The sequence below is a fragment of the Pseudopodoces humilis genome, chromosome 16 (assembly GCF_049639895.1).
Source record: "Pseudopodoces humilis isolate 2021_Gansu_Grassland_sample_001 chromosome 16, ASM4963989v1, whole genome shotgun sequence".
Taxonomy (NCBI): domain Eukaryota; kingdom Metazoa; phylum Chordata; class Aves; order Passeriformes; family Paridae; genus Pseudopodoces; species Pseudopodoces humilis.
In genome coordinates, this window is record NC_142215.1 from 9,553,039 (window position 1) to 9,578,409 (window position 25,371).

Consider the following 25,371-nt stretch of genomic DNA (forward strand, 5'->3'; position numbering starts at 1 on the left):
TGTACTCATGTTTGAAAGCTGGCTGTGGTCCTGGCCTTCTTAGAGAGTTTGAAGGTCAGGGTCAGCACACAGGGTATGTGGCAAGTTTTCATTTTGCTATTCACTGTTTCAGTGAGTCTGGGCAGTGTGCTGGTAAAGGAGGCATTTGCTTGGTGTACAGGTGCAGGAGGTGAATGATTTTACTGTCTTCAGAGAAGAATAAATTTGCTGGAAATGAAATACATTTTCTTGCTCCTGGTACAGCCTGAATATTAAAATGGAGTAAAGGACTGTGATCCTTTTACTCACACTGACAATCAGTTACCAACTGAGTCAGTGGATCTATTTGTGGAGGCAACTGCCAGCATGAATAAGGGGATCAAAATCTCGTCCAAAGTATTGCCACCTGACACCATTGCATTTGGGAGAACATACTTAAAACAGCCTGTGTCTAGGCTTTTTTGTTGTGGTGTTCTTGTGGGGTAGCAACAATCCCAGTTACTGCTGTGAAGTACAAGTGCAATGGCCAGAGAAACACAGGTTCACTGTGTCCTTCTGATGTGGTTTTGAGATGTTTGGTTACTTTGCTCTTCTTCACTTACCAAGAATAACATTGGTCAGGCTGCATAACAGGTGTGGGGGGCTATCAGCATTGAAAGCATAGCATTTAGGGCTCGGTTCAATGTAAAAGCATTTTGTACAAAAAATGAAAACAGAGTATGTTTTTCTGTCTGATTTTATTTTCCTGCAATTTGAGGCATGCTAAAATTTACCCTTCAGAGCAAAAGATAACATTTGTAGGAATGTGTCTAACTATTGCACAGTAAATATTTCTATGTAAAAATCAAATAGTGGCATAGTATATGGTGTAAAGAGTTGTGTTGTCTGCTGCCTTCCAGTAGCTCAGAATAATAGCACTGCTGGCTAAGGACATGGGACATAACTCAGAGGAATCATAAATGTCTGAATGCAAGTTCAGATTAAAGCAACCAGTACAGATGAAATATTTGCAGCTCTGTGTACATCAAATCCCATAACCACTTTGACCTCAAACCAGCATGGAATAGCAATTATTGTACAGAGCAAGTAAACAATTATCCTTCTGCCCATGCAGTTTTAAAGTACAGGATGGCTGAATTAGTTGCCAGACACTGTTAAGGAAGAAATTTTCAGTGCCAGAAAAACAGCCGGCAGTTTGTGGGTTTAGTTTTGTTCCCTGCTCAATTTTCTCTGTGCTGTCGTTGATAACAGAAACTTTACACTCGAATCAGTCAGATCCTGTGCTCTTTGTGTGCAGCAGCGCTGGGCAGCATGGCACACATACCATAGCTTACAGTGAAGCCAGGAGACTTGTTCAAACAAAGATGTTTGAGAGTTGATCTGTTTCTGAAGAGATGTGAAACCATGGAGACCAGGGGATGTGCTCAGCTCTGCCGCATGCCCGATCAGCGGCTGCGGCAGGGCCGGCAGCGGGAGCTGCAGGGCACGGCTGGCAGCGAGGCCTCCAGGGGTTCTCTCTGCTTCTGGGAACCAGGGACCTGCTGACTTCTGGGGCATCTGCACTGCACCCAGGAGGCAAAATGTGTGTCATGATGGAACATGGCACTGGAAACTGTGAAAACCCTAAAGAATGACTTGCATTATCTCTCTTTGTCGTCCCTCCATGCCCAGCAGCTGTGTCTGTGAGACAGTGTGGAGGGAAGTATTAATGTTCCCAGCACCCCACGTAAGAATGGTCCTACCCAATCTTCTGGACATAGCCCAGAAGGGAATTGTGGTTAATAATTGCAAAGGTTTCATAGTCTAAAAGGACATCTTTCTGTGCTGGATCTGAGAGTTGCAGCATAGGAACCAACTGTGTTAGCAGTGGGAACCTTAGCGGAAAGCAGGGCTTGATTGACTGATCATGTGTAGTAGTTGTAATGGTGTCTGAATCTGAAGGGAAAGGAACAGCAGTGAACCCCCCCCAAAGCATCTCTAAGTGTGATCTCACTGACTCTGAAACAGGAGAGGCCTCTGGAGTGTGATGTACTGGATGGGCAGCATATGGTTACACCTTTTGGGGGAGTCAGGGCTCCGGTAGTTCCTGTAAACCATGGCTGCATGCTGAGCACTTGCTAATAACCCCTGATTGTGTGTTGTTAGTCAGGATGTACCAGGAGCTCCCACACAGAAAGCACAGGTTTCCATTTTTACTGTTCACAACCACTTGTCATAGGAGAGAACTGCACTGTCCAAACACGGGGTAGTGTTGTATTGTAGTAGTTGTAGTGTTGTAGGAGAAGGGATGCCTTGGTCAGAGGTGGGTGGTGATGGTACACTGCATGCTGTCATGTTGCTGGCTAATGTAACATGTCCCAAGGCCATCAGGTGAATTCTGCCATCTCTGTTCAATTTGAGGAAACTGAGGCTCATAGATACTCACCGTGATCATGCGCAGAGTCTGATCCTGATCCCACTAATGTCGGGGAAAGCAAGAGCTGACCTTGACTCAGCCGTGGGAGTTCCTTCCTTTTCTGTCATCACCTTACAGTGAACTGGAGCCAAACTGTTTCCTTTTCAGAAGCAGCATTTGAATCCCTTAGAGATGAAAATGTTTATCTTTGCTCATGCTTGCTAAGCTTTTGTGTATTTGAACAAGAGGGTGTTCCTGTGGCTGGACATCCAGGAATGCAGCAGTGCCCGAGCTCCTGCATGAAGCCCATCAGTGATTTAGTGCAGTGAAAAAACCCACCTACATACATCATTGGAGCTGCCTATTGAATACAGCCCTAAATGTTTACTTTTAAACTGTGCTCCTTAATATTTTGTAGTGTTATGTTTAGTTGATGTAGCAAAGCAGTTTTCTCTAGAAAAAGAAAATTGTTTGAACAGACCAGGTGGTCACTTGTACCTGTGACTTTTAAGTGTGGAAATATGCCATCAGTTGTATCAAGTTTGATGAGGCATGTTATTTCTTACATTAAATGTGACTTTTTTCTCTTTCTCTTTCAGACTTAACCAACAAAATGACTGCTGAATATTAAGGGAAAATACAAGAAGGTTACATGTTTGGTTGTCTAATATTCTTGGATTTGATATGAGTCACCACATCTGTTCATTAGTACCATCAACAGCATCCCAGTTTGTATGCACATTATTCACATTCCTATCTGTTGTGTTTGCAGAAATTACATTTTTACCCTTTTTTCTAAGGGTTACTTTTTGATTTTCATATTATTTGGTTGCATGAAGTTGCCCTTTTTCCAGTGGCTGAGGTTTATGAAGATATTGCATACTTGAACATGTTTTAGATTCCTTTTCTAGACAGAAAAGGCATAACTCTAAATTATATCATTCTAAATCAACATTTTTTAAACACAACTAAATCTTAGAAATTAGTCCCCTGCATACAATGCTACAATAATCTTCCACACACAAACATAATTTTAAATTTTCCTATATCCATTCTCTCTTGGGTTTTGATCAGTTTACAACATAAAAGAAAAATTCTTCTTCAGCTGAAATCACCGCCAAGTTCAATAATATAATAAAATACCTTTCCTTATTAGAAGTACCTAGCTAGTTATACTCTTAATACTTCTCCAAACCATGATGTAATGTACACTATCTGACTTAGTTCCTATATGTGGAGTTAGTGAAAGTCTTTTTGTGTTTCTTTAGATTAATACAAGGATTTTTCCAATGCCAACACAATTTGAAATCATTCATTTGGATGCTTTCCATTTTTAAGCTTACTGTGATATACAGCCCTATGGGAAACCAAAACAAAACATCAATTTTAAATAACGAAAGGCTTAAAAAAGGATGCTGTCATTCTGGCTTTTTTTTTCCTTTTGGAAATAGAACTAGACTAGTAAGTAAGCATTCCAAATCCATTACTCTGTGTACATTATTGTTGCTATTGTGATAATAGAGATTTTTATTTATTTTTATGCCAGCTTTTATTGTGAAAACATATTTAGTCTGGTTTTATCAATCCTTGTTATGCTTGTCCTTGGAACATCTTTTGCGTATTCAAGGTTTGTAGTTGATGAGTTTACTGTAAAAAACTAAAAAAAAAAAAAAAACAAAAACCACAAGGGAAAAAAAAAAACAAAAAACCACCAAAACAAAACAAAAAGGAAACAAAAAAAATGTATTGTTTTTACAGAATAAATTTATTGGAATGTGTATTGGGAGTAAGGTTTGAGGTTGTAAGCAACTAAGTTAGCGTCATATTTGGCTTCATACGTGTAATAATGTGAGGTATTAATGTAAGTCAAGTATTAAAGCAAAACATTCTGTTAACATGAGTTGACCATAATAGATACAAGTGCAGGTGAGATCTTTATTTTTTCTGTACTTTGCCTTTTCTGGATAACAGGAGGTCATTAAATTCACCTTGAATGTATTCAAAGTTTCTTTAAAGACACCAGAAGTAACATCAGAGGCTCGAATACCTGTTTGTGAGCCAGCACGTCCTGTGACAGCCCGGCAGCGCTGGGTTTGTTTCCGTGGGAAGAGGCACTGGGATGGAGCTATCCCAAAGCCTGAGGAGCTGCACCAGGGATGCTGGGTGCCAACAAGCATTGCCTGAGGTGAGCTGTGGTTGTTTTGAACCTGCCCCTTTGGCTGGAGGTGTAAAACCTGGGGCGTCTCCTCTGACTGCTGGTGGGAACTGCACGGCGGTGTTCAGCAGGAGAGTGTTACAGCCTGAATTTCTCAGTGCTCTGAAGGTCCCCTCATGCAGGGTGCAACACACAGCCATGTGAACTGCTTCCTTGTTACTGATTAGGCTTAAAAATAAAATTCTTTCAATCAAAACACCAAGAAGTCAACATACCCAAATAAAGTGTTTCCAGTTAAAATGTTTCAGCTAGTTTCATCTGTGAGAAAGGCACTAGGTGTACTGCTTTTAATATAAATACACATAGAAGGCATAGAAATAGCTGTAATTGCAAATAGAAGCATAAGCTGCCCAAACCAAGGTCGCTGTGTTTGCTGCTGCTTGTTTCTGAGCCAGCAGCATTAGCCAAAGTAGCTGCAGAGACACAGCCAAAACCCCTCCTCTCTGGAAATGCACGAGCCAGAGCCCAGTGGCTCACAGCCCTGAGCCCTCTGTGCCCAGCCCACAAGTGCTGGTGAGCACCTGCTCGGCTTCAAGCAGGTGAGCAGTCCTTGCAGAAGTGAATCCTGAAGAGAATTAACAAAACTATATGATTTGCTTATCATATATGGAGTCTTACCATAAGAGTTGATTGCTTCTTAAAAGATTTCTTGGGATTTTTAACAAGGTTGACCCACAAGACATACTTTTTGACAAATAAAACATGTGCATGTGACAGAGTTATGTATGTTAATTTTTCATGCTTCATAATGCTGACCTTCATGTTGTGCAGTAGCTCTGTGCAGGGACTGCTAGCACTGCTGTTCTTCAGCGTGCGGAGGCTAAACACTGACATCATTATTATTATTTAACTTCATGCAGTATTTCTAAAACTGTCAAAGCAGCTTACTTAAAAATAGCTGTGGAAACTGGCAATCCACTGCTGCGCAAAGTCACAATGTTGAGAAGTGGTGCTAAAGGCAGTTGTCTTTATTTTCCCTTTTTCAGTAGGATAAACAAAGCAGGCCGTGCGACTACACAGTTGTGCAATTTTACACATCTTACACTCTTCGTCTGGGTTCCATTCGAGCAGTTCAGTTACATCCCAACCCAATTATATACATAGCCAAGGACAGGAGCTGGAAACAGTTCTGCTATTCTGTTTTTTCTTCTTGTTTTGGTTTCATAAAAAATTCTGGCTTGTTGACACATCTGTAAGCGAACAGCTGGGGAAGAATCCCATACATTATGTTCAATATCAGGAAAAACTCTTTTGCTTCTTCAGGGACTCTGTAGATGTAAGGAGTTCGAGCATGAAGAGAAGCACCAATATGGGAAAATTGAGCCTGTGGTGTGTATATAACACATATATTAAAAAAAGGTAAAGTTGATGTATATTTTTGGAAAGATGGCATAATCTGCATGCAAGTCTGCATCTCCAGTGACATTTTCCAAGCCAGCCCTTATTCTTATTTCAGAATTATCCATCATACTTTTGCACAGTGGTATAAAAATATAGTCTAAACTAAAATCATTAATATCTTGGTGTATGAAGCATAACTGGAACCATCAGTGGCATGGTAAAAGGTTTGTCTTATGCACATGGTGTCACTGATCATTTCATCAGGATTCCACCCCGGCTTTCTGGGTCATAACTTGTGATAGAAGGCCCATGATCCTTCACCAGAAAAGTGGCCACTGAAGGGCACATCCCTGCAGAGCCCAGACATGGGTAGGGCTCTCACCCACCTGCTTGGGAGGGATGTTGGGAGTTAGGCATCAGTGGGAGCAGCCAGACACTCACTCTGAGTAAAGTTAGAAAGGAAAGTCTTGGAATCTGTGTTAGTTCTGGTTTGGGCTTGGATTTTTTAATTTTTAACCCAGACTGCTCCAGATTCTGATCTTAGAACTCCTGATGATTTCAGAAAATGTCTGCAATATTTGGGTTTTGGGCTGGAGCTGTTCTGAAGTATAGACTGAGCATACAGTGAAGGTTATAGGCACAGACAGACTTGATGGCCTGAAGCGTATTTTTAGCATAAACAAACATTTAAAGATAGAAGTGTCAGGATAGTTGGTGTCTTTTGTTTCCATCTGTTACCTGCTATTTCAAGCCACAGCTCATTCACATTAACTATTGTATGTCCAATTTTTTTATTACTATTTAGTTAGCAGTGGAGGAGATCTGAGAAGATAAACATCAGTTTGATCATAAGGAGAGCAGTGGGACACCAGGAATTTAGAACACAGAGGAGTACACTATGGCCAAATCACATCCTCTGCTCTGGCTTCAGCAGGAGTCATTTTGGCCTCACATAGAGCAAGATTCTGGTCACAGCAAAGTAGAAAGGGAAATAAAGTGCAGGTGTTTCAATACACCACCCTAGCAAAAGGTTAGGCTGAGACCATCCATCAAAAGAGAAACGGAAATTGGTTTTCAGGTGATTCCAACCACCTCAACTGAATTGGGAGAGCTCATTGAGCAAACCTGAGCCAGGAAACAAAGTAATCAACGAAATCAAATACAAACACACTTCAGCAGAGTGCCACTTAGTATGTTTCTGTAAATAGCTATTGCACAGCAAACAGATGTTCAGGGGCACACTGTCAGCAGCCTTTTTATATCATCCTGGTGATTCACTCTGTCTCTTGCAGCCCATTTGTTCTCACCTGCCTCGGGCAGGCCCTGCCTTTGGCACCTGGGTGGGCTTGCTCAAATCCCTGCTCCCTCTCCTGGTGTGGGAGCCTTCTCAGCCCGGGCAGAGCAGAAAAGCCCTCTCATAGCACAGGGCAGCAGATTCCCAGACAGAGCAGGCTGCAGACAGGAGGCTTGGGCTGTCTAATGTTCCCCCAGACACTGAGAGCTTCTAAGTTGCATTTCAGAGCCTTATCTGGGGTGAAGAAGCTGCAAAGCTGCTACTTCTCTGTGGAGGATTGTGAGGCCTGCCTGTCTGTGAGAGTGGCCAGCTGTGCATCAGAGTAAGTTGATAGTAAATTTCTCATAATTCATAGTAAGCTTTGTCCAAAGGGGCTGTAAGGGATTGCTTCTGAGAGACCCAGAACTCCCAGAGCCTCCAAGATGCCCGAGTATCCAAGCCTTACTGTGTGGTCTTGTCTCTTACAGGAGTTGTGGCACATTGGTGAGCTTTAATTGTTGTAAAACCAAAAAGCAGTAACATGATGTCCTGTCTGTAACCTACAAAGATTTTAGTAGTTAATGATGCACCATATAATGAAGTTATTGCTTATTAGGCTTGTTTTTCACTGTAACACATGGCTTCTTTCATTACCAAGGAGGATATTTATGTCTGTAAATTCTTTTTGGTTTTTTTTTTAATTTATTTGCCTCTGCAAAAATTGTGTTATGCCTTTAATCTCCTGTGTTTCTCTTCTATTACTGTTCTCTGCTGCTACTTCTTTTTTCTTTCTTTCACCTCTTTTTTTTCTTACTTGGAGCAGGGGATATGTCTTAAAAGTAGATCTCTCACTCACCAGTAGCCCAGGCCTGCTCTTCCTTCAGGTATCAGGCAGACTGGCACCAAACCCCTAATTCTGAGCTGTCAGTCCCTGCAGAGCTCTGTGCCTGTGTGCAGTAGGGTGGGCACAGTGAGAGAAACCTTGAGTCTATTACCTCACCGTGATTGGGGTCTCTCAGAAAATAAGCCATTCCTCGGTGCTTTGTTACTGATCCCCTCTCCAAGTGGAGAATTATGAGGCTCCAACATACCCCTGAGCCTTGGCTGAGAAATCAACCAGATGAGATGCTGCAGGTAACCTTCTAAGGTAACCTTACATGCCTGACATCCAGCCTTTGTTACCCCGAAGCCTTGGCTGCTCTGCTCCTTGGGCATTCCCACAGCAGCTGGAAGCTGCCTGGTGCTGGATGTGGCACTGCCCAGCTTGGCAGCTGCAGTCTGTGTCTGCCTGCTTCTCATTCATCTGCTTCTCTGTATGAAGCAGTCTGAATTTGGATTTTTTACAATATTTTTTGCCTTCTTGCCTAATCATAGGCAATGCTTCCAGTATTTTTTACCCTGAAGTTAAGGACAGAGAAGGACCCAGAAAAAGGTTAGGTGTCCTTCTTCACTCTGTGCCTTCTCTCTAAGGCTGACTAAAATCAGGCAAAGACTATAACTTTGGAAGGGTTTGGACCTGGTTTCATGAGCCAAGAAAGCCATCAAATAGAGGGGGAGTAACCTAGAAAAATCCATTCCTTGGGTTTAGGGTCTCTGGTAGACAAGAAGCACTGCAGAAAGCAGCCACCAAAAATGGCAGGGTTATGGAAAACACTAAGAGGGAGTAGAGATAAACTTTCTACGTTTGAGAAAACAGAGAAATGGGCTGCAGAGAGTTGGTGAGACAGAATGATTTTGGCTAGCAAGGCTGTGACTCTTCATCCCTTCTCACGTGGCTCACTTGCATAGGGAAATACCAATTTCATTAAGTTCAGAGGCTGTCCCAACCTTTTTGTATCATCAAAGCTCCTGGTACTTCACTCATCTGAAATTCAAAGAGCTCCTCCTGAAGCTTCAGAAAGTCTAGTAATTATTGGGTCACAACTGATTTTGGAGTCTGAATGTCAGTAATGGAGTCATTCAAGCTGAGAGTTGTTTGTAATTCTGGAAATCAGTAAATGTGTGTCTGTGTGAAAGGCTAGTAGGCACTTTGGAGGTTCTTAGTTTAGATGCATCACATGGTATTTTGTGACTTGTTTTTGTAAAACGTACATCATAATGATAGAAATAAAAATAATTAAAATCTCCATGTTCCCCATCTGTAGGAGCAGTGTTCATTCCCAGGGAGCAGTGCCCACTGCTTCCACCATCAGATACTTGCCTTTTTTGGACCTTTGTGTGTCAGAGGAAGCAAAATGTGTTTTGGTAACTACATATGTTTTAATTATCAATTAAACAAGTGTTTTAACTTAAGATAACAGTAGACAAACCTGCAAATGTATTTTTTGCCTCAAAATGACAAAACACCCAAGTAATCTAGAAAGAACCCTCAATTCATTCTCACATTTTACATTCCAGGTTGGTCACAGTTTACCAAGTCAAATCAATTAAATCATGTTTCACTTGTAGGATGACTGAGGTTCATCCTGCAGTGCATTAAAGTAAAAATGACAAAAAAACCCTCCCAAATGTCAACTACTGTTTTTTGAAGCAAGAAAAAATATGAAAAGTACACAGCAACATAGAGTTCTCTTAATCAGTTTCTGTCAGCCCACAGCATTTGCTGGTGCCAGGATGAGCTTTAAATAGTGAAATGGGAAATTTTGGGTGTTAGTCTAATGTTCAAATGGACATCCTGAGGCCAAACCACAAAGAACAACAGAGGGATTTTAGACTTCAGCCACAAAGTATAGCATTCACACATCTAAAATGTACAAAGGGCTGTTTTAAAAAGTGATTATTTGTTACAGGAAACATATAGAAGGGGAAAAAAAAAAAATAACCCCAAACCAACAAAAAAAATCACCTCCAGACTGGGAGGCTGAGCCTTCTGGTAAGTTTGCAAGGTTGTGATAGTCGGCACACTCTGACTAATGATTTACTGTTTGTTGAAAAAAAAATCTTTGAAGGAGAGGTTCCTTTCCCAATTGTCTGGGCAATTTACAGAACCTGACAAATCTCAGTAGAGGACGGTTCCTGACACAGCCTTGCCTACATAGCTAGCTTGTGCTTTTTTTTTTTTTATTAGATTTTGGCCAAACACAGTTGTAGAATATTTGATACCTTTTGATCATCTAAACTTCCTCATTAATGTTTGCTAGATTCTGTTTTGATATTACATGATAGTTCAAGATTCTCTATAAACTGACAGGGAAGAAAAAAGTCCTAATCTCTGTTAACTGTTCCCAGATAGAAAATGTCACTCCACCCTTCTTATTGGGCAGTTAAAGTGGATTGTAGTTTGTATCCATGATTATCTCAGACCTGAGGAACCAACTGTTGGTTTGTGTTTGTCTCATAGTGGTATTTGAATTACAGTTATTGCTGTATCCCTATGTTGTCAATATTGTGGCAAGATTATTGTGCTTATTTTCTGCATTTCCTGGATGTTCTGAGCACACACATTTCATTTCCTATGTACAGAACAAACCAATTGTCCCTGTGTCTCATCTGTTTAATGCTCATCTGTCTGTCATAAGTAATTTACTAGTTCCTGTTGAATTGTTTTGTTTTGGTCAGCCTTCTCATAAGCATCAGCCCCATTTAGTAATTAACTGCAGTTGTTTATTTAAGAGAAACAGAATGGAATGAGTAAAAGAAATATGATCACTGTCTGCCTTTGGCAACACAAACACATCTGGGTGGTTCGTGGCCCAGGAGGTTCCCTAAGGTCTCTCAACATCATCCACTGATGCCATACATTTTGTGTGACAAGGAGATCTTATTTCCATTTATATATTTCAAACTACCTACTTGGCCAACACATATTATGGAAACAATGTATCGTGCTGTTGTGTCATGTTTGGGTTTTGTTGGTTTTTTCTACAACTGACTGTCACAGCTTTAAGATGGGCTTCCTTCATGATCCCAGCTAAAGAGTGTGTGGTGCTTAATAAGGTTTAAATGAGCCCAATAAAAGAGAGAAGGAGAGAAGTCTGCTAAAGCAAGGATGTGGTCATCAGAGGGTAGTACATTTGATTCTTCACCCCCTTAAATTAAGGGGTTTTTGCAGATACAAAAGGTGGTCTGGATTACATCAGCACAAAACCTGCATGGGCCCCTTATTGATTCTATAGGTCTCTACTTATTATTATTTAATAATAAGTAATTTAAAAGTGTACATTTTGCAACAAAATACCTGAGCTAGTCCTCCAGCATGTATAAGGGTCAAATCAGGCATCCAGGAGCAACCAGGCACCAGCAGGCCATAGAGAGCAATCACATAGTATGGCACCGAGTAGAACATGTACGCCAGCATCTGCATTTCAAACACAAATATTAGTTGCTTTGCAGTGTGAGGGAGATGCATTTAAAAATCAGTCAGCTGCTTACTGAGAAGTTGAGACTACTCAAAACTACACTTCTGGCAGCAATGATTCCCAGGCTTTTTTGTCACACCTGGATACCATTGACTGAATCAAGCTACCCTAAGGTCTCTCCTAATATTGGTGGCTGTTGTCTCCTTGCCCCATCCATATCCACTTCATCCAGGACATGTATTCCTGCCCCTTACCATCTTGAGAGCATGCCAAAATCCATGGCCTGGCTTAACTCCTTGTCCATACAACACAGGGAACCTTTGTCAGGCTCCACTGCACTCTCAGCTGGGAGACACATCCACGCCCCCCCTTTCCCAGAAGGAACTCATCTAGCAGCGACACTTGGTTTTTGCTCGTTTCTTTACCCCTGTGTCCTCTGACTGCTTTGGGGCCTGTCCCTGTGCAGCAGCCAGGCTTGCAAAAGAGTGTCAACATCAAATACTACAGAACTGGAGCAACACAATCCCTCATCTGCACTGCTTTTTGTATGAAGTGCCCTTTTTCAAGAGTGTGCCAGTAGGGACAGAAGTGCAATATGAGCTTAAGGAATCTAGTCTTATTACACTCCTTCTTGCTCCATAATTCCAGACTGAAAGCCTACTTTACCTTTCTAAGGAAGGGTAATGAACATAAAAAGCATGCAGATCTGTTTCATGGGCTGTATTAAAAGAACCCTGAGTAATTAGATGTGTAGCTCCATGTAACCAATTTGAACCTAAGTTAAGCTTATCCCAGCAAGGTGTTTGTATCCTACAATGGCTAGAATTGGTACTAGAAAATACCCTTTAACTTGCCATGAATGAGAATTCCCATATTGATCTTGTCATCTCTGAAACCCATGGCTTTATCTTTGCAGCAGTTTACAAATCACTCCTTACCACTCCACAGTTGGTGCTTTACCTGGAGCTTGGGATAGGCAGCAGGATCCTTTATGTAGGGCTCGTGCAGTTGAATGTACAGCCGGCAAAGCTCAGCAGGGCAGTCCAGGGCAATCTGAGAAGAAGTTTTAAAACTTCCAGTGATCAATTTGTTCTGAAACAGCCAACCTGATGTGTGTTACCATCCTGAGAGGTGCATTCACAGTCTGCAGCACAGCTACCCTGGAGCTTGCAAAGGTGATTCATGTGATCATCAATTAAAAGGTGAAATGCAGCCTCCTCTCAGCCCCTGCTCAGTGGGCTCGTGAGGAAATGCTGGCAGCCTGCAAGAAGATTTTGACTGGAAAAGAATTTAGTCAGTTGGCTATGCTGCTGTAAAAGTATAATTGCTATTGATTTGCTCTGATAAATAGCCTTTGATCCCACCAAATGAACTTTCCAATGGAAAATTGCTCTAAGAGTGGAAACTTCAGGATAAGCACCCAGCTTTTAGGTTAGCAAGCTATGGATGTAGTCCAAGAAAAGAACTGCACTGGGACAAGGTAGCAGTGGAGAGCAGTGCATGAGACAGGTGTTACTTAAAGTAATAAATTTTGAGAGTAGAAAAGCAGAGATTATTTGATTTTACATTCTGATAGGAAGAAAAAGCTCCAAATGAACATGGAAAGATTGCAAAAACAATTCCTTTTCATAGTAGGCCTTAAAACTACTACAGAAAATTCTGCTCTAGATTGAGCTATCCACGTGAGCAGCTGTCCCTGGGCGTGTCTGTGGCATCATTAATGCCTGAGCTACAGGGCTGAACTGTGAGTTTTGCACAGCTTAATTTCATGTGCATTTATTGTGTGACTCTGAGGGGGCAATGCAAACCTTTACAGTCAATATTCCTCTCTGTTCTTTCCAATATGGACATCCAAAAAGGAGGTCTGAGTGGACTAAAATGGATTGGGTTTTATGAACTTTTGCACAAAATTATGGTTCCTGCACCTTACACAGAGATGTTCAGTTGGTCTCTGTATGTATAAGCAAGGCCAGTAAGCAATTCCTGCTTGGTGAAGGAAATATATTAGGAAATTACCACAGTTTCAAAACCAACAAAAAAAATTCCTCTGAGAAATTAAGTGGGACTACAGAACCAAGTAAGACCATTTTCCACAGTAAAATTACAGGTAAACCAGCTGATTTAACCTGTATCTGTGGTGTTCTGAAGTAACATAATCTGTAAGATCAATAAGAAATAAAGCAGTCTGACAAATTAGAAGAAAAAAATGTTTGAGAGGCAAGTTTTAAGAGAGACAGGAATGTGAGCAGCACAACTATAAAAGGACAATCTGCACTAGGTAAATAAAATGTTGCTGGGTATTTATCATCACCTTCTACTTGAATTATTCTAGAAAGGATCAAATCTACAAATCAAGCAAGCAGGCAGTTATCTGAGATGCTTAAACATTTGAGCTGTGCTCACTGAATGATACACAAGTTTCATTCTGCTTAAGACAGAAAATGCATTAGAGCTGACAAGGGAATAGGTTTACCTACTACTGGATTTACTCCTGAAAGCATTTTCACTGCTGCTTCCTTCCCTCAGAAATTTTAATTCAATCTACTAAGCTTAGAGAGCAACCATTTTTAAAACTTGTCTCTTGGTAAGTAGAAACAATGTGTTGTTCAGGTAACATGGATAATTTTTTTTCCTTTTAGGTGGAAATGTTCTCTCTCTCATGCAGTGTAAGCTAACTTGGTTTTGTATATAATTTTAAATATGCATTACTGCTTGGAAACACATGAATACAGAATTATGTTAGTTGTTTTGTCTCCATGTTGGCCATAAATGGAACAGACCAGAAAACAGTTTTAGGTGGTGTTGATTTTCTCTTGGGATGCTATTTACCCTGGTGATTGTGCACCTTCTTTTGAAAAACATGCTGCACACAGCACAAAATGGAGAAGCAAAGCACCAATAGTTACCATGTATAATTTATCCTTTTATATCTAAGGCCTACTTGAACCTAAATGTTACAGGCTTTCCCCTGACCACAATGTATGTGCTTTTTCATACACACTCAAATTTAAAAGTTCAACTGAAAATTAGCTTAAATTATTAAAATATGTTCAACTTACCATGCCCCTAAATATGCAGAACCCCGTGGCTAGGATGAGGTATGCAGCTAACATTAAATCTATTGGTCGTCTTAAGAGTCCTTTCTTCTGGACTTCCTGAACCACCTGCAACACAGAACGAGTTTAGGCAGTACATCCTGGTCCCATGTCACTCCAGACAAGTATTTCACTCCAGATCAGTCACTGCAAAGAAGGTGGAGTGGTGGAACATCATGAAACATCACATCTATGCACTGATTTCAGAGACAGAAAGATTTCCACCTAAAAAGGTGGCTCCAGACTTTACAGCATGCAGTGAAGAAAATTAATCTGAATAAAGTCTAGAAATGGATGGATCCAACTGAAGCCATTTCAATAATTAGTGTCATTTCAAGCCACCCAAATCAAATGAACACTAACTGTGCAATCACCTAAGGCTTTAAAGCAGAGTAACTTCTTCAAAGTTGTCTTTTTGTAATTGGAAATAATTTGTTTTCCTGAATGTCCCTCTGTAGAAAAGCCTTAGAGAAATGTAGGTTTGTCTCAAACATAGTGAAGTTAAATCTGGTATGCTTTGTAAAAGGACTGGGTCCATCTCATTATTGAATGCTAGTTTTCAGCAGCTTCTGACACTATTAAAATTAATGAACTATCACTGGCATAAAATAAAAGCTTTTCTGTGGCTGGTTGAGTCCTCTGCTGAGTTCAGTGAGCAAACAATGTATCTTGGTGTGCAATGCAGAAACAGAGAATGAAAGGTGTGAGTATTGAGCATGTGGAAACCTTTCCTTTTCTTCTTCTGCCACTGAAGGCTGTGCATTCCTGGGCTGGCACTGAGGCACCTCCAGCATCAGGCTCTGATCTCGTGGCTCCTTTCCTCAGCACAGGAATCCCCCCTGCTGCAGGGCCAGAGGGGAGGGGATCACACTCTGCACAGCCAAGGCCATTTCGATGTCTAACGGGAGCTTGGGGGAACCAAAGGCATCTCTTTGCCTACACAGTAAAACCTACAAGGCCCATGGAAATAATTTGAGCTACACTTTCTGCACTGTGTAGTCACAGACAAAATTATAAGCACATCAGAGTATCTTTCTGTAGCTCAGAGGGAAAACTTCCCCAAGAATATTTGTTACTCATTTCCTTTTCCTTTTTATTGGCCGTTTGTTGGCATGTAGACAGCAAAAGAAAAACCTGCTTTCCTTCCTGTTATACACTTGTGGAATTGTCTCCAAAGTGCAAAACAAAAATTAGGATTCAGGGGCACAGTTACAAGCACACAGGATCAAGATACAATAAAGTTATTGAAACAGGAGAACCAATCTTGCAAGCGCAATTTCGGAGTAAATACTACAAGATCTGGATTACAGATTAACAAAAATAAAGCTGTGGCAAACATAAGCCATCCCTTTCATAACAGTATTTTCCTGATTTTCTTTTAAAGGATCTTTTCCAGAAAATAAAAGTGACACCTTAGTTTGATTTTCAAACACAAGTAACAGGTTTTGGCAGTATGGTGTCACTTCACAGTATTCAGTGTACTGGTGTGGGAGTATTTTTAATATTACCTGCAAAGAATGTCTATATTCAAATATTTCTTCCTATAAAAGAAAAAGGTCATTTATGGATGAGATTCAATAAGAGACTACCTAGGATAATGGAAAGTTGATACATTTTCTTTCCCTTTTGGACTATGTATGAATCTTATAGATACATGTAATCTCCTCTTTTCAAATATTTCAATATTCCTCTTTAAATGTTAAATGGATGTGCGTATTTACTGTAGCCACAAAGCTACAATAGAACTTTGTGCTTAGAGGGTTTTGAGACAAAGCCAATGTAAGTGGAATCAACCTTTGGTGCAGTACTAGTTTGTGGAAATTGCCAGGATACAGAAAATTCTTCTTTATGCAGGTGTGCAAACAAAATAAAAATGCAAAGCTTAAAAATAAAAAGGAAAAAAGCAGAAGTAAGGATTTGAAAGACAAGATGCACTTTGCTGACAGGCCTCAGCTACAGAGTAGTTTTTCCTTACCTTTCTTTTATCCAGCAAAGCCCCATCACCCCATGCTAAACTGAATTACGTGTCAAGAGCACTGGCCAAGCAGAGCTGGCCTGCCACAGGTTTCCCATGTACCACAAACAACGCTGAACTCTGCACAGATCTCCCAGGGGTTCTTTTGTGCAGCAAGGAAGTGGGTAGGCACACTTGGAAATTTCTCTCACTTCCAGGAAAAAGCTATTTTCCATAACTTCTGAGAGGCTTCTTACATCATCAGTTTTAAGGAATTGGAATAATCTTGTGTGCTGTCTGTAAAAGTCAGTCCCTTCAGAATTCATGTACAAATCTGAGTTTGTGTATTCTGTTAAAGAATTTTAAATTATATTAAACTTTTCTGAGCTGATATACTTGCAGATAAATCTGTTGGGCTTTACAAAGACTGCAGCACAGCTTGGCTTGATTCCAAATGAGGGCATAGCTCCATTCCACTCCCTTGCACGCTCTCCTCTACTAGAAAACAACCAAAATTTGAATAACTCTCCTCCACCCCCACAGTGATTATATTTTTTAACTAATGGGTTTGTAATAATATTATAGCAACGTATACCTTGGCCAACAGAATACACTTCGCTTTTGTTGCTTTCATGTATGTATTTTCCTGTATACTAACAACAGCATGTTTAAAACCATTGTTATATTTTCTTCCTAAATCTTTTAATACCAACTCTGAATAATTATAGTTAAAAAAAGTTTAATTTTACAGCTAATTCCAAATGATCTACTGATATGTTCAGGACTTACAGTGATTAGCTCACTGATTAGTAGCATTAAACACAATTATTTCCTGGAAACAATTCTTAATTTGGGACTGAAAGAGTCGCATGAAAAATTCATGAGTAGTCACATTAAGATTTAAAGGCATGCTCAGATATGGAGCATAACTTATCTGTGAAGATTAAATACAACTTCTGAAAAACAAACAGCTTGTGTGGGCTATGAGGTCCCAGTAAAAGGAATCAAGGGTTTTTCTACAACCTTCTGGGCAAGGAAGTTTAGGTTTCCAAAAAAGTATTCACAAAGAAGTGTAATCTTAAATTTTCAGGTCACCAGCTTTTCCTGCACTCTCTTTTTGAAATAGACTATTAAATCTAAGTTCCTCTGAAATACTGAATAAATTAAAATATCAAACCTAGGTAAGCACTTTATCTCTTGGCAAGCCCAGGAGACATGGCTGTATTTCAGCAAGTAATCAATCCATCACATATTTTCTATAATTTCTATTTCTACAGTATTCTTAATACCAGGAAAACAAACTGAAACCTTCATCCATGCTCCACACAAAGGCTGCTCTCACTAATGTGTGCAGTAGAAGTTGCCATCACTACCTTTAACTACACTTGATGAGTCTAAAGAATGTGCTCCTGGCCAGAATTAGCGACTCCTTCAAATAAACCAGCTCAAAAGGCTTTGGAATGGACATGTGAATTCCTATAAGCCTGTGCAGAAGGTTTAGCATCTGAAGATTCCTCTAATTTGCCTTCCATTGGGATTTCCCCTAAAAGGTGTGTTTCTGCAGGTATTCTTCAGCCCTGAGGGGATATGAACATGTCTCTGTGCTTCTCTATCCTCCTGAAGAATGGGTGGGTGGCTGGCTGGTGTTTCACACCTCTCTGGGAAGGTCTGTCCTGCCTGGCCTGCTGTCACTCTGTGCCACAGGCTCTGCCACTCGCACTCTGGCTGCCTGCTGCCTCTGAACAGCCACTAATCCTTCATCTCTGCCCGTGTTTGCAGGTACAGAATGAACCTGACTGAGACTCAGGAGCTCTTGGGATGCAAAAATATTAATTTATTATATTGCTTACAACCGGTACAGAGTGCTGTGGCAATAAACTGGCTTGCTTACAGCCACTAAAAGTTAAAATATCTGTTCTGTGCTATGTACTGCAGGGATTTTTAGACTTTTTTTAAAATAAAACAGTGCATAAACTATTAATGCATTGTTTTGATGGCTCAGTTAATCTGATTAAAACCCATCTAGTTATTTCAAAGGCAAAACTCTAAGAAGTTTTAAGTAAACATTTTTACAGATTTTTTTATAAGGAATTTGTAAAGAATTTTCATATCAATTCATGTACAGTGTGTCACCTGTAAAATCTTACATTAGAAAAAGCACATACAAAAATTATTAAATTACATTAAATCTGTAAGTCATCTGCAGAAGAGTACTTTACTGCAGTGTTTCTACAGGATTTTGTGGTGCTTTATGGAGCTGGTAAATGCCAGTATTTTCATCAGCTAAGAATCTGAGACAGAAACTGAATAGACAGAGGGTAGAAATACAATTACACCTATGAATGGCTTCTTTACTCTAGACATGAAATTCTTTTGCTTTTTCTTTATTCCACCATAATGAAATAGTCCTGCAGTATAGACATTTTTGCAGTATTCAGAGCCAGACAACAATTGTCATAAGAGTGAACAGTGACAGCCCATTCCATGCTTGCCAAGGGACCTATAAAACCCACCAGAATCAGCCAGCACATTTCAGCTGCCCTAACAGTAGCCAGCACTGAAATACAACAGATTTACCTTGACTGGAGTGTCGTGAGTCACTGAAGGTTGGTTATAAATCCTAAACCCAGCCCATATGGGGAGGCACACATATGGTATGCTTAGGAAAATAGCAGGACACACTTTTGCTCCATATTTACCTGTTAAAAAATTATTACAAGATTTATGAGAATTTGTAAGCTCTGTTGCAGAGGAATTAAAAAATACGCTATGTAACATCAAACCTGAAGCAACTATGGTAAACAAACATAAAACATTAGAAATCACTGTTAACACACAAATCCTCTTGAAAATCACGTGCTCAATTCAAGTTGAGATGCAGGTAAAAGACAGCCTATGAGACAGGAAGCCATTTCAGAATTAGGGACTTTTTGAGAAGATGGGAAGCCACATCTGTCACTCTGCATTGGGTAATCCCATAGGATGAGACAGCTTCCAAATCTCTCAATGAAACCTGCTTCAAATAGAGACCTCATTCTTTCTAAAATGGGGGGGAAAAAATGTATCCATTTTTCAAGATCTGATACTGCGTTTGTTTTCCCAAGTGCTGATTTCTCCCAAAGGGCTGTATTGAGGACAAAACTTTCAGAGAGCTCTCCTCAGCCTCAGGTAAACCAGAGAAATGTGCTGTGGGTCAGAAAGGAAGGTGGAAGGCATGCTCCTGAGAGGCTTTCTAAGAGGAGGGAGGAAGGGACAGTCCCACTAAACCTGCTCTTTTCTCTGTGGTGAGTGTATCTGCAGAGAAGGGAGCTGGGCTGGCCCCAGCCTGCACCATGAATATTCCTCCTCTGGCATAAAAAGCAGCACCAAAGCGACCTTCCCAAAAGCTGACTGCAGGATTCAGACACATCAACTGTGTGTGTGTTTTTCTTAGCTGAGCATTTGTCAACTAAAGCTAAAAAGTTTAAGCTCAGCTAAAAAGGAAATCTTCAGAAAGGTTTCACCCTTAGGATCCATTAGGATCACCTGCCAGTAACAATGATGTAACTATTTTTATTGCAATCCTCACCTCTAACAGTGCCGCTATGCACAGATTTATGTTAGAAATCTAGGAATGTTAAATTTAGTTTGAAAACAGAATAACTTCCAGATTTTACTTTTAAAGGTGATTTGGATGCCCATTGTAAGCTGCTGAAAAGTCAGACTTCTAAGCAAATTGGAAATTTTATGCAAAGTAAGATTTATATTTTTATGATACTAAGAGACATTATTGTCTCATTACTTAAACCTGGTTTAGATGAAAGCCTTATAGATATATCAAAACACAATACTTTCTTTTTTCCCCTTGAAAGTAAAGTAAATTTAAAGGTATATTTTTTTCCCCCAGTCTCCATCTTTTCTTCGTCACAGTTAAATTTTAGAGTATCTTGTGTCTCTCTACTGATATTCCTAAAATTCCTCTTTCATGTTATTACAGAAATGAACCAACCCTGCACTAAAATATAAATAGCACAATGCTGAATTTAGAAAATGTTTCACAGGAAAAAGATGGTCATATAGATTACTTCCTTACCCACAATATTTCCAGGCATAAAGACAATGATGCTCATTATAATGGAACCCAGCCAGTAGAGACCAATGGTTCTATAGCTTTGTCTGTTTACAAAAGAAAACAAGACATAATTATTGAACTATTTCTAAAAATTCCCTACCCTAAATATTATACTCATTGCTGGGGTTGTATTTTAGCAAGCAGAGGCTTTTAAAATCTGTGCCACAAGTCAAGAGTGAATTTTGCTTCTGAGAGAGGTCATGGAGAAATCCTGCATTGGTGTGGGACAAGGTTATCACATGGACACCACAGGCTTTGGGCATACTCAGTTATTTGCTGTTGTGTCACTCCTCTGAAGTATGACTGCATGAGTTTGCACATCACATTCCGTACAGGACAATAAAACAATTAATAATTAATTTCATACTGTTAATGCTACTATTACCAGCATGTACATTTGCCTCTGGAATTTAAGTACTTATTCTCTCAAACTCTTTATTCAACAGCAAGAAGCATAAGAATCTTTAGAAATAACCATTTTCTCTTAAACTTCCCATCACTTTCTAACAGGGATAAGAGATCATCATGGTGCTAAGCAGTACATGATTCTTATCATAAATTTTTTATTTGAAACACAAGTTATTTTCACACATGCTTTTAACGGACATTATCTTTTAGCTTTTAGCTAACACAAAGCCATGTAGATGTGATACACTCTGCTGCAGGGTGAAGACAGGATACATCTTCATGCATGTTCTGGGCTCAGTCAGCTGAGAGGAAGGGTAACTTGGCAAGGGTAGAACCCCTGAAAGTAATGAAATTTTAACAGCGTTGTTTCGGCCTATGACACGAAACCACCCCAAAATAAAAATGTAAATAGTGCATGGAAAAGAAAGGCCTTTGCAGATGATATGAGAATGCAAGCCAAGTGAACAGTGCCCAAATGAGACTCACTCCCATGCAATAGCTGCCACCATCAGCAGGTACATCAGGTAGTGCGCGGAGCCGTCCCAGTAGCAGATGACGTGGCCGTAGGCGGTGTTCAGGTACGGCTCACCCTGCCATGGTCATTTGGGAACAGATACAGTGCTTAGAGCAAGAGTAACAGTTAATAAAGAACAGCAAGAAACAAGTTCAGAAAAGTAACTGGAGATCCTTCTAGCAGTGGTAGGCTTCAGACTGACAACACACATTTCCAAGCAGAGACCTGACCTAGGCAGGACCAGGCATAACTGAATGAGTTCTACATTTTGCAATAAAGGGTGCAAGATGGAAGGGGAAACTCCGGTGTGTGACTGCCAGCATTACTCTGCCACATTATGAAAATACAACTTTTCCATATTTTAGTGATTAAAAACTACAAAATAAAGGCAGATTTAGCATAGAACAAACACAGATATATTTAGCAACCTGGAGATCTACAGCAGTACTGAATATATGGATGTCGACATATAACCTTGTAGGATCCAACTCATTTCATGCTTAAGTTCATGGAATCTTTTCAATGACTTCAGTGACTTTCCTGTCAAGCTCTTACTGAGCTATTTTTGGTGGATGTTGATATTCAGCAGCCAACAGATTCTGCTGACTAGGTATCTGGCATCATCATTTTTTAACTCTACTTCAATTCCTTTTGGTAAAGTGATTAGGCAAAAATAAAGGAGTAATTTTGTTTTCTTCTTGTTAACACATTTTGGTGTGGTAACTCATCCACTCCTGAGTGATATCTGTGGATTTCTGCAATCATGTGCAGTCCCTTCAGTTCCCACAGAAATTTAACACAGAATGGTGTTACTGAAGTTAGGTGTGACAACAATGGAGCTTGAAAGCTACATTATTTCTCCTGGTAGATTACAAGGCAAGATTACAAGTTTTATCCATAACAATAACGAACCAGGTCCACTACAAAATTCAAGAAGATCATTTTGAAGGTATAAGTGGCTATTTTTCTGTGACAAATACACAGAAAAGTTATTTATAGTGAAGATTTTATTTACATTTTTAAGACAAACTATTATTTACCTCTCTCAAGTAATGAGTCATGAATCCATCAATAATTCCATCTTGTTCCAGCCCAATTATTAGATTCACTACACTGGTAAAGGCAAATACAGCATAAACTGTAATAAGAAAAAGGAAAAAAATTAATAAATACTTGGAATCACACAGTTTCTTTACAGTCCAATAAATTGTCAGGCTATTCAGATCTATTGAACTGGATGAACTGTTGAACTGGATGTGTCAGCTTTGAGGTCACAGATATTTAACACACAATATGACTTTTCCATATAGCTCAGGATTTTTTAATTAGAGATTGGTCAACACAGCTCTTAGGAAGCTTTTCTGAGGAATGTGAAATTCTGTAGAGCTGTAGGCACAGCCTCCACAGAAGTTCAGTGTCTGTAGAAAGGACTGTGCAACCTTTCAAATATCTTGGGCACATGAAGTTTACAGCCTTGACTGTTGTCATCACTTGCAAAGGAGAAAGGACAACCAAAAGGAGGTGGAGAAGAAAACACAACCTGTCATTTTTGCAGGTGAGCAAGGCAAAGTGCACGAGCCATGGCAGCCTAGAGCAAAGCTATGAGTGAGCCTCACTGCTGTGAGCCAGGACATTCAGCTCTCCCAGGACATACCATAAAACAGAGGGTCTTTGGGTGGCTTTCTCTTGACAAGAACACGAGCCGACAGAGCAATAAGAACCAGAACCAGCAATCCAACTGCAACGATTACCCAGGAACTGTAACAGTATGTAAAAAAAAAAAAGGGAAAAAATGGAAGAATTTAAAAGATAAACAGAATTTTACTTCTTCAGCCAGCTCTCTTCAAACACACATACTCATAATAAAGTAACTTTGAATAATTTAAAATACAGATATTAAAGTTTATTGCCTAGTCCACCATAATATTCATCCTATAGTTTTGCAGAATACATGTGCCTCTCTTTTCACATGTGATCAGCTAAAAAAAGAAAATATGAAAATAACTACATAAACAACATATCCAGAAATCTAGATTTATCTGACTAAAATCAGTTTTTATACTAAGATAAACAGAAACTATGGGAAAATTAATGGGCAATAAAAGATGAGGATCAAACCCACAGACATTTCAAAGCCAAAAAGGATCACTGGGGACATTTTGTCTAACCTCAGCAATAAATTATCTACTCAGGAAATTACAAATTCAGAAAGAAACTACATCAGTTCTGTGGAATAGGAGTAGCAATGTGGGGCACCTCTGATGGATCTGGGCTTAATGGTCAGTTATGGAAGTGCTACCAGAGGTCTCTCCAGCCCTACAAAGCAGGACCACTTGAGTAGGTTCAGTGATCAGTGCAGGTGGGCTCAGGGAAAAGGATCTTTTCCCTGGAGATGGAGCTATAATGTTACTGCATTTACAGTGGGAGTGGCATAAAGCGCAAAAAATCTTTGGCACAAAGCAAATTTGTCTCCTTCCCCAAGAAAATGAAAGCTAGGAAAATCAATTTAAAATCGTTTCATAGATCTAAGGGTGTAAATTATCTTTAGCTCTCTTTAAGGTAAGATTCTCCTCCTCAGTCTTCACTTTTGTCCTTGTGCAAGGGAAAAAAATGAAGGGGAAAATTTGGTAAAGTCCAGAAGCATAAGCTAAAAATATCTGGTACATCATTTCATGCATAGTACCACCCTGAATCAAGAAAACAAGTTGTGTATGAACGTATTATATTATGACAATATCAACCTTAGTGAAACTTCACTTAAAATTATTGCGAAGAATTCGCAAGACCAAATATTTCATAAAATATACACACATACTTTCTAAGTCAGGATGAGCAGTACTAGCTTGTTGATTTATTTTATGCTTTGAATCTTCTGCTAGTCTGTTTCCCAGCGATGAATTTCTTCATACCATTACAGCTGTTAATATAGCAGTGACTTTTCACTGCAGTCTATCAATTTGAAATAAATATTGGCAGTTAATCAAGTCAGTCACCATGTGTTATTTAACATTACTCTAGCAATGAGAAACAAAAAATTCAGTTATGGGCCAGAAGGAGGAAAATGAGGAAGGAACAGATGTAGCTAAGCCCTAAATACAAGAAGCAAATATTTGTGCAGTAAAGTTGCAAAACACCCCGGGCTGTGGGATCACAAAATACCAGACAGACCTTTAAGCGAAGCGGTTTTTGCTATGAGGAAAGACTTTCCTTTTCTAGACCTGCGGTTTCTCCCGGGATCCTGGTTTTTGGCAGAGCGAGGGCACAGGGTCATTTCCAGCGGCACTCGCCGTGGTGCCCGCGGGCAGCCCGCGGCTCGGGAGCTCTGCGGGGCCGGAGTTCTCCCGCCGGCTTTGACACAGAGCTGAATTTTGCTGCCGGGTGTCCGGGGGAGGCTGGGGGTGCCGGCGGGGAGCGGGAGCCGCCCTCGTTGGCAGCGCCGGCCCGGGAGCCCCGGGGGAGCGGCCGGGACGCGCTGCGGGCGGTGGCCACCGGCGGAGACAGGGTCCCGGGCCGAGCGGCCGCTGCCGCCGCATCCCGGCTCGGCTCCCGTCAGAGGACGCGGGCAGGACCCGGCCGCTCCGCCGCCCGCCCCGTCCCGCTCACCCCGCGCCGCCGGTACCGACCCCGCCGGGCCCGTCCCTTCTCACCTGCCGGTGGCCGCCAGGCAGTTGAAGAGGTACGTGACGGGGATGGCGGTGAGCGAGAGCACGAACACGCCGGTGGCCGCCGAGGCGCTCATCCCCGCGGCGGGAGGCGGCGGCCGCCCTGCGCGCCCAGCCCAGCCCAGA

At 40.7% G+C, this 25,371-nt stretch overlaps 2 protein-coding genes across 3 annotated transcripts in view; one reads left to right on the forward strand and one right to left on the reverse strand.

Annotated features, from left to right (window-relative positions):
- HDGFL3 (HDGF like 3) overlaps window positions 1–5,307 on the forward strand; it is a 38,119-nt gene extending 32,812 nt beyond the window's left edge. Inside the window, exon 6 of the mRNA XM_005521546.3 lies at window positions 2,974–5,307. Coding sequence (XP_005521603.1) covers window positions 2,974–2,979 — 6 coding nt within the window. The 3' untranslated portion in view covers window positions 2,980–5,307. The remainder of the gene's footprint in view (window positions 1–2,973) is intronic.
- A 235-nt stretch (window positions 5,308–5,542) lies between these two features.
- TM6SF1 (transmembrane 6 superfamily member 1) lies at window positions 5,543–25,371 on the reverse strand. Of its 2 annotated transcripts, XM_005521544.3 has the most exons (10): window positions 25,231–25,371; window positions 23,238–23,341; window positions 22,624–22,721; window positions 21,556–21,659; window positions 20,623–20,705; window positions 19,128–19,249; window positions 14,561–14,665; window positions 12,462–12,554; window positions 11,381–11,500; window positions 5,543–5,913 (listed from the first exon to the last, which is right to left on the reverse strand). In XM_005521544.3, the coding sequence occupies exons 1-10, from the start codon at window positions 25,320–25,322 to the stop codon at window positions 5,722–5,724; spliced, it is 1,113 nt and encodes a 370-aa protein (XP_005521601.1). In that variant the 5' UTR covers window positions 25,323–25,371; the 3' UTR covers window positions 5,543–5,721. The 2 variants fall into 2 exon arrangements, with proteins under 2 accessions (XP_005521601.1, XP_087919075.1); XM_088062949.1 differs by lacking the exons at window positions 5,543–5,913; window positions 12,462–12,554; window positions 14,561–14,665; window positions 19,128–19,249 and having other exon boundaries at window positions 11,386–11,500.